Source organism: Ostrea edulis, chromosome 7 (genome assembly GCF_947568905.1).
Source record: "Ostrea edulis chromosome 7, xbOstEdul1.1, whole genome shotgun sequence".
Classification (NCBI taxonomy): Eukaryota; Metazoa; Mollusca; class Bivalvia; order Ostreida; family Ostreidae; genus Ostrea; species Ostrea edulis.
In genome coordinates this window covers 64,992,299-65,007,540 of record NC_079170.1, presented here as the reverse complement: position 1 = coordinate 65,007,540, position 15,242 = coordinate 64,992,299, and the positions used below count along the sequence as shown (strand labels likewise).

The 15,242-nt window shown below is 34.7% G+C and overlaps 1 protein-coding gene across 3 annotated transcripts in view; it reads left to right on the top strand.

The window, feature by feature from the left end:
• LOC125655664 (wnt inhibitory factor 1-like) overlaps window positions 1-14,560 on the top strand; it is a 29,692-nt gene extending 15,132 nt beyond the window's left edge. Inside the window, exons 3-10 of one of the 3 annotated variants that reach the window (XM_048886045.2) lie at window positions 3,209-3,311; window positions 9,245-9,388; window positions 9,733-9,837; window positions 11,488-11,583; window positions 12,356-12,451; window positions 12,737-12,832; window positions 13,093-13,278; window positions 13,400-14,560. In XM_048886045.2, coding sequence (XP_048742002.2) covers window positions 3,209-3,311; window positions 9,245-9,388; window positions 9,733-9,837; window positions 11,488-11,583; window positions 12,356-12,451; window positions 12,737-12,832; window positions 13,093-13,278; window positions 13,400-13,530 — 957 coding nt within the window. In that variant the 3' untranslated portion in view covers window positions 13,531-14,560. Of the gene's footprint in view, window positions 1-3,208; window positions 3,312-9,244; window positions 9,389-9,732; window positions 9,838-11,487; window positions 11,608-12,355; window positions 12,452-12,736; window positions 12,833-13,092; window positions 13,279-13,399 lie in introns of all 3 variants that reach the window. The other 2 variants (XM_048886044.2, XM_048886046.2) reach the window with 2 other exon arrangements.
• The last annotated feature ends 682 nt before the right edge of the window (window positions 14,561-15,242 follow it).

The window sequence follows — 15,242 nt, the reverse complement described above, 5'->3', positions numbered from 1 at the left end:
AAAGGTAAAACCAAATTTTAATGAAGACAGACATGTACTTTTCGTAATGTTTTCTTAAATCGAGAATTATTAAACTTAATTGGTCTCTGTGTGGTTTCTACCATTAGGAAGGACGTAAATGTGACGAGGATGGCATTCCAAGTCGATTCTGATAATAAATGTATATCATAATTTTGTTTGTTGTTTGTTGTTCGTTGTGGTAAAAAAGAAATTGAACAATAAATAAAAAAGTTTATGAATTAGAATTATTCAATTTTTCATTTCTTTTTTTAACTACGTTTTGTGGATCTGGGTGGTGTTGATTGTTACCAAGCATTGACGGTATCACTTCTGTTCTCTAGGGGGCGGTATACCCACGCGCATTTTTAGCGCTTGCATATGTGAAACAATAAAAAAAAGTTTAGTTACTCCTATGCCTTTTTTCTTCGGAGTATAAATTCTTTATTTCCGAATCTGTCAGTACTTTTTTGTTTTACGGGAAACACCTTTTTTCTTGTGAAATTATTTCGACCTAAAAACTTCCTGACCCAAAAAATCACAGGGGCATCTGGCTCATTCCTTCTATTGACCCGCGAAAGGACTAAATGTATCGCTCGCTTGTTGTACGTGAATGTTGATGAGAACCAGTTTAGTCGTTTACACGTCGTTTTACATGCTCCTGAAAAAGAAAGTGATGTTTTTCCTAATTATAGCCGGCTTGTCTGATATTGTCCGCCATCAGTCTTCTTGTACCACCCTCAAACCGGAAGTCGCTAAAATAAAATGGCTATAAATGATCTGCCTAATTAAACCACCATGTTTATTATCTTGAGAGAGGTTTATTATTAAATCATTGAAGGAAATTTCCAATTAAATAATTTCGAAAGAAGTGGCTAATTTTGAAACCAGGAAAGACAAATTGTGAAAAGGGGCGAAAATACTAAAAATACTTCTATTTAAAAGATTTTTTTTAGTGTAATTGTGAAGTACAAGAACGTTTTCGTGACCACCGTACGATAACAGACCAAATGTTGCAAAAACTCGGCGTGCACCGAATTTAAACTACTTAAAAGATTGTCGCTTGAAATAGTTCCTTCACCACATGTTTTCTTAATGGGTACAATGCGATAAACGCCCCGCCTGATATAAGATAATATTTCAGAATAATCCCACTATTTAGTTCACTGGTTATTCAGGATAATAAGATTACAAGATTATCGGTAAATTAATTACAGTGAATAAAAAAAAAATCAATCCAAAACAACCGATCTTTCCTACCAATGAAGATTTATTTCAAACACGGCGAAATGATAAACGGTTTTTGGGATAAGCGCATTTTAATCCAAGGCTCGGTTTAAAGAAATCAGCTGTAAAATTTCTAAGCATTTTCATCAGAAACATTTACGGCTTTCTATTTAATTACATTTTATTAGATGGAACAGTTTTCCAAACGCAGATCCTTTTAGCATATGCTCACGAATGGGTTCAATTACCTAGCAATTCCGATTTGACTCGTATTTAACGATGAGAAGGATATAAACTAAATGTTTCTTATACTCAATTATTCATCGATACAAATTGGAATAACTGTCTGAGGCTGATACCGAGAGAGGGGTAGGGCAACAACCTGCGACCCTCATTATTGCTGAAACGCAAAAAAAAAAAAAAAAAAAAAAAACCCAACTAAAACACCGCATCCCCCCCAACCCCAAACGTTCCATGGCCCACATCATTCACCTGAGCACTTGCATCTTCCCAAGTAAAAAGAATTTTCCTCCAATATGACCCCGACCCGGAGATACAAATCTACATCATTTCTTGCACAGTAGTCTGATCTGCACTGGATCTGGTCACCAGGGTCATGGACAAACTTGTATCTACGTTTCATAAAGATGAGTACATTTTGACAAATTCTACTTTGGAAATCCGGAAATCATGATTTGAACAAATCTGAATCTTCATTATAATCTTTCATGGAAGTTTGGGCTGTTATAATGCAGAGTTTGTTGTGAGGATGTTTGAGCACCCGCCCTGTTCTCACTACTTCCTAATTATTTCCCCATGGAGGAACTTGGTCCATATATGATTATATATTCAAGGAAAACATTGAGTCAAGATTGGTTGAAATTGACCATGTGGTTTTCGATAAGATTTCGATAATGTGGAAAGTTTTTTTTTCAGTTAAGGTGATAGTGTGTGCGTTGCCTTACACCAGTTAAAGGTATTGAAAACGAAATCACCGAGTACATTAATTATGGAGATATATAGTTTTCTTTTTAGCATTTGATATAAAAAATTGAGAGTGGAACCCATACCCCATTCCATCGCTTCGGGTCCGACGTATCAAAACAATTTACATTCATGACACAATTTGACCTTGTGTGGTCATTTACACTCTTAGCTCACTTAATCGAGACCTAAGATGTATAAATCATGTATTACACAACTCGTACATTGGAACGAATAGGAGTCAGCATTCTTAAGAACACAATATCTGATTATCATTCGATGTTAGGAAATTTTATACATGTGATCCCAAAAGTAGACATCATCAGCTTATCAGAAGATTTGTTTGAATTTTTTTATGATCTCCCTTTTGTCTTCGTATATTCTACTCATCGTGTTTATGTGAGAGGATTTGTGGTCACCTACTCGGACATGTGGTTTTTTCTCCGGGTACTGCGATTTCGTCCTCCATCAGTGACCCCTTCGCACCAATATCCGAGCAGACGAGAAGCATCAATTTAAGTGCTGGAACTTGTTTGTTCATCGTCGTAAAATAAATAAAGTTCTAACTTCAAAGTCAGTGTGGTATATTCTAGTCGTCATTTTCAATAAATGACAAACATTTATTATGAGACTTTAAAGATATTTCAGCTCAAGAATATTGATCTATTCAATTCCTTGAGAAAATGAAAATAGCCCCAGTGAACTTAAAATTCCTCAAGAATATAAAAGGAAAAGGCTTAATTATTTCCCCAAGATTATCTAATTTGAGCAAACTTATCTATCACCTAATTCAGTTGGAGCAAGCTTATCGCCTTATTCAGTTTGAGAAAGCTTACCACTTTATTGAATATGAACAAGTTTTTCCCCCAATGTCCTGATCGAGTTCTCTGATTGTGCAAAATGTGTAATGAATTGTTTTAGCACTGGTATTTATTTCAGAATTTGGTAAAAATCAATCGATCGATCATTGAGTGTTATGATATTTTTTTCTCTCTTTCAGTTCACGTACTGGTTTGATGATTTGCAGTCTATGGATGAAAACCTGTTATATAAACCACTTCTTAGCATTCCATCATCTGGTATAATACCAGGCGGACCAAAAAGTAGGTTCTTCCACTGTAATGTCAAATTTCACACTTGTATCCAGATGCCATCGATTTGGGGGTTTGATGACAAAATTGTGCTACGACGATGATGTCATTCACGATGCTGGCAACGATGATATATGTTGGGTAACTCGATGACGACTATGCGATGAGTTGAAAGCGGTTACTCGATAAGACATCGCATTATCGGTATCGTTTTACTTAAAACATTACTTCATCGTCATCATGTACCGAAGTGATATATAGTCATTGCGCAATTACACTACCGTGTCATCAAGTTCAATAATTCCCTAAAACCACATTGTATATGGTACATGAGGTGCATTAGATAAACATACATTTGAGTAAGCATAAGGTCAGAGTATGTACAAATATACAATATACATGTAGTGAAAAAGTATTTACAAAATATATTAAGGAGGACAGACTAACTCATAGAATTTTTAAATAAACATACAGTTTTTTAAGTGTTTTAACCTTACTGGTGGACACAATTTCATGAAGTTTGTGCAATACCTACCGTCATCGCATCACGTATTTTTACCTCGTTGTACTTAAGCAAGCGGCGAGGCCCAATCCGGATTCCACTGTAAAAAAAAAACAAAAAAAACAAAAAAACAACAACAAAAAAACAAAAACAAAAAACCCAATCCCCAACCCTAAGCCAGTTTTGATTTGCGCCGGTAAAGAAATAATTTACCACTTGACATTTTGAAATCTTCCAGGAATGATTTGCCTTCGACCAATAAATATCTTATGACCAGGCCAGCATTGTACCATTTTTGTTATCAGTGCCGCTTTCCAAGTCCAGTTTCTGGAATGAAATGAAGACAATTCGTAATGTGTTTCTTGTCAATAAGTTTTCGACTTTCACTTTTGACGAAAAAGGTAAAATTCAAGGAAAAAACATTTTTATGAATGCTGAATATTGAAAACGCTTGATTTACTGTTTCAGAATATCTCTTGTTATTAAACAGATTTATTTATTGCACACGATATGTTCCTCGTGATGTGATCCTTGCAATACGATGGTATAAAATACGGAGATGTAATCGAGTTAAATCAAAGAGTATGTATGTTTTTTTTATGACTTTTGACATTGTGCTGTCCTCTACAGCTGCAGAAACAAATGTTGATGAGATATTGTTAATGTTAAATAAACTTATCATGTTCATCACTGCAATACTCGCACTGCATACAATAATCACGTGACATCTTAATAATAAAATCTAGCTTTTAGAACTAATCCCTCCGAAGCATCTAAAAGTTATCACAGACAGATAGAACGGTTAAACATAGGCATAGAATGCTTGTAGCATGTCCACAGATGATTCAGATCCCAGTAAACGTCAACTTCCTATCACCAGCCGTTATAAATATTACATAATTAAACGTTTTGTCCCACAAATATCGAAATTATCGCAGATTCCATGTCGTTCTGAGACAGATATGTGACTTGTAACGATAGCAGAGTTAGGGTTTGGAATGGAGTTAAAACGGTGCTGGCAATCGGAAAACACTGCGCATAGCGGATCCCATACTTAGACCCCAATATTAACGCTATTCAATGATCACGGGGTTAGAATGAATTATGGATAGTATCTAAGTTTGGATTAATGGGAAATATGAGAAAAGTGTTATCTGTTAAAATTAAGATCAATGTTGGGCCCTCATTTACCAATAGCTCGTCCGGATATCAAGAAAGGGTTGGAGTTTAGAGATTGGATCATAAATTTTCAAAGCAGATAAATATATTTGTCTATGCCTGGAAAATTAAAAGTGCATGGCTTATTGGTGGATTTGTTGCCAGTCTTTTTTGTTTTTTCTTTTCGAATATGACATACTTCATTATTTCAGTCCTATTAAGACACGGGTACGTTAACCATACATGTATACAAGTTTGTGTCCATATATAGATACAACACACGAAGCTACTAAACCTGAAATAACACAATAGATAAATAAACTTAATCGTGAACAGTTCAACAAACCTAATTGTTTTACAGGAAACCAGACAAATCCTTCTGATTTGAGAAATTGTATGTACATATTTGGAAGGGGGCTAAATGGTTTTTAACACTCTGCTTTTATCGGTTGGGTCTTTGATAAACAGACAGCGAACCATTCATTGCGAAATAAAGAGCATTAAAACGATATTTATGTGATAAAAATTAACTAAAACCTCTAAAAGAAAAAATCCAAAAACCCCCGATTTAACAATTAACTTCAGCAAAATCAAATATTTGATCCCAATATTGCTACATATGTTTTCCATTTGAATGGATCATTGGGTAGTAAATTGGTGAGGAATACCTTAGAATGTATATTTTTTTTTATCTAGAGAGTGTCAATCGCCTAGTTATTGCACGAATCCCCATCATGCTGTATGTCAAGCCGGGGTAATTTTAGTTCGTTTTCCTGCAGGGAAGAGTGAAAGTTTACCATCTTAACAAGAGTACAGCTTTATCACCCTTCTGTCAGAAGTAGAAGTTTTCATGGGTTAGATTTGTTCTTCTGTATGAGAGATACCGCCAATTCCTGGGTTTTGTCTGAAATTGATTTCAATCTTGTCTGCAAGGCAAAGTCTTAGAAAGAGCATACCAGAGAGAGAGAGAGAGAGGGGGGGGAGGGAGAGAGAGAGAGAGGAGAGAGAGAGGTAGAGAGAGGTATGAAAATTTAGAAAAATTTTCACTCATAGAGAGGCGTTACCTATTGTAGACAATGGGACACACAGTTTGACATATGCCTGGTGTTCAAGTCTGTAATAGTGAGGGTTCTTTATCATGCAAACGTCAACCGTGACCCCCGTTCTAAGGTCCTATCCGAAAGACCCGTAACTCCTCTTGTGCCTGGCGCTCAGTTAAGCGTCTTAGGTTTCATGCGTCGAGAATCGAACTCGGGACCTCCCGCTTGTGAAATGAACACCCTAAACATTAACATATTTTGTGAGACTAATTGTTGAGTCTGTTTAAATTGTTCAATATTTCGTATTTATCAAAATTATACATGGGAACCTTTTATTTTTACTCGAGGTAATTCAATGATAAAATGAAATACATGTACATAGAGTTTTGTTTTCTATTCATACTATTTTAAATAGGTAAGTTTCGTGAGATCTGGTTTTGGTACTTGTAGTATATACACACTTTGCACGAAAATTAACACATACATGTACATTAGGGTGTATAATCACCCCCATTAATCACAATATCTCATTTGTCTGAAGTTTTTAAAGGTGGTAACCACAAAATGTTTGACACCTCGAAAATATGTGGTTTTACAATATTTGGCGTGATCATGTATCGTTCTATCGGAGTGCTATATTTATAGTTTGGATTGATCAGGTTTCACTCAAATGCCCGGATGACAACGTATTCCTGAGACTTCTCCATTATATCAGCGCCTACCGTTAGATGGCATCTCAGGTTTTTTTGGTTTTTTTTTCTTATGGCGAATGTTGCAGTAGCCACCACAACTCACTTCTGAGTGAACATGACGGTAGCAAAACGGATGCGTGCTATTGTTCTACAGATAGGATATTTTTCACTATTTGGTACAGGTGTACTTTGTACGTTTTCATTTAGAAATAGATAGTTTTCCTGGCCAAGAATATGTCAGTAGACTTTCAATATAGAATGTATAAAACATCCTAGTTGTTTTATAACAGTAAAACAAGACCCTGAGCTCCTTTCTGCCAAATGTTCTCATGCTAATCAAAAATTGTATAAGGATGATTATTATAAGAATTGTGTAAAAATTACACCACATTCTTCATAGCTAGGGTTACAACATGACAACAAAGGTTTGCCAAACCACAGCAAATGTTATTCTTTAATCCGTCTTTTGCAAACAATGTAGAACTATTCCAAATTTCCAACAAAATATCAGAAATCGTTTCAAACATTTCAAGGGTGATCGTTGTAATTTCCAGTTTTTCCGCTTCTGCCAATGAATTAACAGAAGAGGCAAACTCTCAATAGACAATTATACTGCCACCGAGTACATATCGCTCACCCAAATAACTGCCTGAAACCAAAGCGCTCAGTCGCTACAGACGCGGGAACGGAAGGAAAGAAATTTCCTTTCAATAGCGATACGTATTGAGGAATACAGCACAGCAGAGATTTTAAACAATTTTGAAAAAAAATATTTCATAACAGCTTCACCAGTGTTCTTTTCCGGATCGATTATGTTCATGCTTCAGATTTTAGGAAGGCGTCCACATTCCATCAATAATCATTCAACAACTAATTTTTCAGTGTTACATGCCTTTGTCTTTCTGTATTAAATTTGTTAAATTATATAAATCTAAACCTATGCACTTTTGATACATTTTGGAACCAGAGTTGCTTTAGATTACGCAAAGTTTAGTTGCTAATGATCATAGATATTAGAATATCTTCTTGTAGCTCATTACTTGAATTTTCAAGTCAATATACACATTTAAATGTAAAAACACCCCCTCCCCAATTTTGATTTAGATGAAAAATCACGTTTTAGTTGAATACTAATAATGGCGAAATACGCGGTTAAATTCTACTCCGATCTTTACGCAGAGCTATGGTTATTGATACTCAACATATCATAATGCAGACGAGACAAAAAAAACCAAACAAACCCAAGATATGAAATCTTGACAGGGTCAGTGTCGTTGATCATCACTTTCCCTCTACGTCAAGGTCACCTGATGAGAAAACGATACTTGAGAACGTCAAAGAAACAAGGCCGCAATAACTATTGACAGAAGAGATTATGCAGATACAGATACATCATATCTGCTAACGAAAGTACACATTCTTTTATTTAGTTTTCAAACGTGTGAAATGTGTTCAGAAGAACAAACACGACTGAAACACATTGGTTTCGTTTTGAAGTCTTTGACGTCATGGTCATAAAACGAAAAGAACGGAGCGGAAGGAAGTTCTTCTCCCAGCTTGTTAATATAGGACAGTCTTCATTCACAACATTCTTTATACTTTGTCCAAATCACGAATTCTCTGTGTGTTTCATTTCACACTCATGACGTCATTATCATGTATCAATTTAATGCACTACAGTATCATGGTTTAGTACTTGAAATTGACAACACGTGGTGAAATATTACGATGCGATGAGAAAGAACAGGTTGAAAGTCATTGTATTACTTCCAGGGAAATACTAATCGAGTCATGAATTCATGATTTGTACTCCCAGAACTCTGTTGGGATGATTGGTTGTACTCAGTAAAACTTGGAAGTTGCCTTAACATATATGGAAATGGCCTCTCTAAGTTCTAAAGATGGCTTTACTGTATAATCCATATTATGTCTGCGTTACTTCGCTAGAAACTTCTATCGTGAAATAGAGATCCTCGCTTTTATCTGAGTTCTTTAGAATAACAACGAATTTTCGTTGTCGCGAATATACATTTTTATGTTGAATAGCGAATTGTTGTCATAGCCGATATAACGACATGCCTATTGATTAGTATCGCGATACAAACATTCCGTAATGGTTTCATTCAATACTTAGTATATATAAGATATGTCTTTTTTAAAAACAAAAATAAGTAAATGTACATGTACCTCGGGTGTTAGCAGAATATGAAATGTACATGTACCTCGAGTGTTAGCAGAATATGAAATGTACATGTACCTCGAGTGTTAGCAGAATATGAAATGTACATGTACCTCGAGTGTTAGCAGAATATGAAGTGTACATGTACCTCGAGTGTTAGCAGAATATGAAGTGTACATGTACCTCGAGTGTTAGCAGAATATGAAGTGTACATGTACCTCGAGCGTTAGCAGAATATGAAGTGTACATCATGTACACGTGATGCGTGCGCAGTTCTAAGTGGTGACATTACATTCATAATAATTATGCAGTATTAGATATCATAACCTTTTTGCCGCTTCTTATTTAATTGAATTACGATTTATTTTATTCAGTTTTTCAGATGTCTATCCCTTGCACAGGGAGGGACTCCGGCATTGCAGGACTAGAGCTGGGGCTACAAATTTTCAATAAAAATGGCCGACCAATACGTGGATCACCCATGAAATTAAAGCTTAAAAAACAATGCAATGCAATAGGTTAGTGGTGTTTTTTTCGTACTACACACAGACATGTTGAATACCGTAAATGAAAAATATTCATTACTTCATCATTCACTCACGTGTCATGATGTATTTTTAACTGTATACGTCACAGTGTATGTTAGTTCAACACAATTATCCGTCATTAAAAACGTTGCGTACCTCTGACATTGAAGATTGTTAGCATTTCTCTGTGTAGCAGATGTTTAAAGTCTTGATTTATCTCTGAAGGCAACGTATCAATGTCCTTCGTTTCGTATTTTATGATGATGGAGAAAATTTGTGATTTTTTTTTTAATGATCTGTAAATCTGTTTTGACTGTGCTATTTTATTGTTTCAGTTGCATCGGATCTCTGTACCTTTGACTGTCTTAATGGAGGTCGTTGCAGCCAACACGGCTTCTGTGAATGTGCGCAAGGTTTCCACGGTCTTCTCTGTGAAAAATGTGAGTAGCTTGCACTGGAATTAACTCTACGAGTACAAATCATAAAATGCATGATGTGTAAAGAAACACAACTCCAAAGCATGTCGGACAGATATAATTATAAAGGAGCAATCGTCAATGACGACTTTTTACACGTTAAATGAGTTTTGGGTTAGCGTGAACTTTTAAATACGTTGTTTAAGCTTTCTGTGCTTAATTTTGTCATGTTTGGATCCCAAACTCAAAAGATTTATAAAGATTCATCACCGCTAGTGTCACTTTTTTATAAATAGAATATGAATCAATAATAAAGATATATATTGATTTATTTTCATTACCGTACTCTGTAATCAATGCACTTGTACTTGCAGGCAATACAAATATATATCTGCAATATTATTCATGTAATATATCTACGATGGCAGGTTTAGGACAGGTGGGAGAGATATTTTGTTTTGTTTACAAATTCGTTCCCACGAAATAAAATTTGTTCCCACGAATTTGAATTTCGTTCCCCTGAAATAAAATTCGTTCCCACGAAATAAAATTTATTACCACAAAATAAAATTCGTTCCCACGAATTTAAATTTCGTTCCCCTTAAATAAAATTCGTTCCCACGAAATAAAATTCATTCCCACGAAATAAAATTCGCTCCCACGAATTTGAATTTCGTTCCCACGAATTTATTTTTAAAGTTTGAGATACCAGTAGGCTCTATATTTACATTAACTTCCATTACCTGTGGGTAAATCAAATCATTAACAAAAAACTCATCAATTTCATATTGTTATTATAAACTTATTTAACATATAAATGAAAGTCTTGCAATTATGCAGTGTACATTGATATGCAGCAAGTTTGGAAACTGTAGTTCATGTATATTAGACCTAAAAATGAATTGAAGCTTCAATTTGTTATGTTATATTTCAGTTATTTCAAAATTCTTTAATACATGTACACAAAATATTTGACTATAATTTGGGACTGCACTTGGTGAACAGTAACTTAGGCACCTGTATTGTCATTTATAAAGCGAAAAAATAAGCAATTAGTTTTAACAGAGAAAGGGTATATAACAGTGGTTACTCTCTGCTAATATGGGCAGACAAGTGCATGGTCAGAAAGTGCACGTTAAGGACTATTTTACTGGTATATAGATGGTAGGCCCTATAATGCCTCAAAGGTTGATTAATAATTAAACAAAATAGAGTTTCAGTTTTGAATTTTTTTTTTAAAATTTGTACTAGTGATTAAATATTATGGACTTAGTGAATTTTACAAGCTTAGTAGTCCTTTGTCCAGTAAATTTTGAGAGAATCTTATTTCGTAGGAACAAAATTTATTTTGTACAGACGAATTTTACTTCATGGGAACGAATTAAAAAAAAAAAAAAATCTCATTTACCTGTCCTAAACCAGCCACCGTATATACCTGACTGTACTCGTATTCATACGCCGTATATACCTGACTGTACTCGTATTCATACGCCGTATATACCTGACTGTACTCGTATTCATACGCCGTATATACCTGACTGTACTCGTATTCATACGCCGTATATACCTGACTGTACTCGTATTCATACATAATCTTTTCATGTACGTCTTCAATGATTACACGATGGTTTTGGTATTCTCTCTCCTATGATCTTTGCATCTCACATTTCACAGCTTTGTGTGATCCTGCTTGTGAAAATAACGGCACTTGTATGTCACAGGAAGTTTGCATTTGTCCCGATGGGTTTTCCGGTAAAAGATGCGAGAGGGGTAAGGCTGGGGACGGCGCTCAATGTATGTTGTGATATTTTCTTTCAGAGGAATGTCATTTGCACGAGAACATTAAACGAAGAGTCTGATTTACCAATTAATCTTGACGTTCATAGAAATTTTGAAAAACAGTAAAATATCATAACGGTCAAGGTTATGAATGAAATTCGTTTCGCTCAAGAAAATTTCGAGTTTTAGTAACCGAAACAAGCAAAAAAGCAAAAACAAAAAAAACAAAAAAAAACAAAAAACCCAAAACCCCAGCCATAATTCCTTGCAGCAGAGATAGAACTACATGTACAATGTACATACGAGTATATAGCGGAGGTATACGGTACCTTCAAGATTTCCCCAATCTTCTCCATATAAGAGATTTACTGCTTCTTAATAAGCAATATGTGGAATCATTTAGTTTCGTAGAAAGGTGTTTTGTTGTTCCTGGTTTTTTTTTTTTTAATTTTAAATTTTTTTTGCTATTGTGGATTTTGATTTTATAACTTGTTGGAAGATGTCAAAAACAATGATTTTGTAATCCTAATGTAAGAAAATTGAAAGTTTGTGTTGCATTTCATAACTTGTTAGGGTTGTAAGCTGGAAAGCGAACCAGCAGAATCCACGAAGTATGAGCTATCATCCACGATATATAATGATTCCACGGTATATTTCGTTTCAGTGCAAATGACAATCTTGATGTTGTGTTCGAATTAATTCAAATTTATAAATAGGAACCTCGATCTGGAATTTCTCCTTATTTGTCTGTCATTTTTAACAGCTCTGTGCAAATCACCATGTCAACATGGAGGACGGTGTATTCAAGAAGATGTCTGCTGGTGTACATCTGGTTACCTTGGCAACGCATGTCAATATAGTATGTCGTTACTGTAATAGTACACACAAAGAAGATCCGGAAAAAATGTATTTAGAAACGTCTTTGATGACGTTTTAAAAAAAAAAATATTTACATGAGTAAAATTCTTTACGTTACAAATGAATGTAGAGTGATTTGCTTGGAATTTCTATTTGCTAGGACGATATTTTGACATATGTTTTGGAATCTGAATTTTGATGGACAAGTCATTTTCAGTTTTATGTACCAAAAAAAAACAAAAAAAAACAAACCACAAACTCTTTTTTTTTTTTTTTTTTTTTACAGGCAAATGCAAACCCCATTGTCAAAATGGTGGAACCTGTATAGGTGTTAATAAATGTCGGTGTCCTGTTGGTTACCAGGGTAACTTATGTCAACAACGTGAGTTTTAGTTCTGGTTTATGTAAGCCTATATCTTCAAAGTCAGTAAAATCTATGAACAGTGGGAATAAAAATTTCCAGTCAAATGCCCAAACATTGTGTTAAGATAAGACGTATTCATTTGTACTTGTACAGATATTTTTTTGTCTAGCAAAAAGAACCTTGTTCGATCATTTTACACTTTGAAGCAGTGATAGTTAAAATCGCACCACCGTTGTTCAGTATTCTTGATCGGATTAGCATTCTGAATATTTTTACAGGACGGAGTAGAAGAAGGAAAGGTCTTACTGGATATGGAAAAAATAAGAAAGTCAGAAAGAATAAAAAGAAAAAGAAGAAGAAAAAGAAAAAGAAGAAAAAGAAGAAGAAAAATAAGAATTTGGATAGGAAAAAAATAAAGAATCCTAAAAATAAGAAAACGAAGACGAGGCTTAAATTAAGAAAAAGTATGTACTTTAACATCTAAAATCTATTCATTTTATTTGTCTTAGGTTTGAGCCAGCACAAATTTGAACTCTTTTGCAGAAGAATCCAAACACAATAACGAAAGTAAAACTATTTTTACAGGAAAGAAAACGTTACTAGCGGAAATTACTAGGTTTGCAAGACGAAAACGGAGAAGGCAACAAAGACAACGTGAGAAAGCACAGCGAAGGAAGGAAAAAACCAAAAGGAAACGGAAACCATTTGTTAGGTGATAAAGAGCAGAACCTTTCCAATGTGGAATATCTAAATACGGAATTTTCTTCGTACATGTGTTGTGCCGGTTGAAATAATACGGGTCTTTAATTGACACAACAGAAAAACAATGGAACTTAGCAAAAGTCCAATCCTCACTGTCTGTGATAAAAATATGCATTGTGGACAAGGGACGAATGCACGTGAAGCAATATGTATTCTCTATTTAATTCTTGTATGACATTTGTTGTTTTTACATGTACACGTGACAAGGCAATGCTATGATGAATGTTTGTATTGGAATACATGCCTAAACTTATCGCATTACGCATTAAGGATCTAATCAACTTTGCTATATTTCTGGAACATAAATTAAGAAAGACAGATTAAACCCCATCATTGCACAGTGAAATCAATTACTCAAATTTTCTGGGAATGAAAAAGGGCTTGATCTTACTTGGAAACTACCTATGATGAAGCTACCAATTATTCTTTTATCAAAATAACGTGTTAGACATAATTTGTAAGATCCTTATTTAAAGTGAGATTTACCTCTGAAAGTAATGAGCAAAATGAGAGGGGAAATATTGGTTTTAATTAAAACCAAGTGTTTTAATAAAGCACGTGTTTTCCCCCTTTCTGACCTTCCTTTCACGATGATTTTAATATTTCCATGTGTATTACAGAATTTTATGTTGGTAAATAAACTCAAAATATTTGGAATTAAGGAGGGCTATTTAACGTCGCTATTGATAAAATTAGAATTTCGTGTATTTGAATTCATAACAGGATATGATGTATTACAATGAGCAAACGACAAAAATATATGTAATTCAGAGTTTGGAGTATAGAATATGGTTGTCAATATTTGATAACCTTTTTATAAGTATGACGAAAATGGCAAGGTGACGAGATGCAGATTCGATTTATAAATAACACACGATCATTAGAACATATTACCGTTTTATGTATTTATTATAAATAGCTTCTGGGCTATTTTGATAATTGTGTAAAACATAATGAACGAAAATAAAATTATTTTGTTCTAAAGATGTGTTCATATTTTCTATTACTGAATTCTTCTGGTGCGATTCTGAAAATGTTTTACGGCAAAGAAAAGACCCCCGTGCTATTAAAGGAAGGCGTTTTTAACTTGGTTCCATCCTGCATAACAATCTTCCGCAACACCTTTGCACCATCGGTGTCTGGGGGTCTTTCATTTTTTATTTTTTCATATAGAAACAGAACACGTTTCTCCACCGACGCTTTCCTCCAGCAATTTCCTGCTTGATTGATGAGATTTTTGGTGTATGATTAATGATTAATGTCGAAGACAATGCAACCGAGGCGATGAATGGCTGACAAACCCCGCCAAATGGCAACCATCTCGACCAGAAGGGCGAACAATATGTGGAGCATGGTATGGATGTTTTTAAACAATACAGGTGGCAATTGCGGAATGTTTTGTCAGATAGAAGGGCGATACGGTGCTGAAAGTGATGTTCCGCATGATCGATTCTTTTACAAGTTCCTGAAATGTATTTATTGCTAGAAAAACAACCCAAATGCTCGCTGATGGATTAGAGAGAAAAGGAATGCATGTTCAACGTTAGAGACATTGTAGACCTTTATCTCCAAGATTAATGGAGCAAAAGAAAAAGATAGAAAAAAGCGTTTTAAAATCGTAAATGTTTTGGATATCAATTAATCGCATGAAAAAAACCCCGAAAGT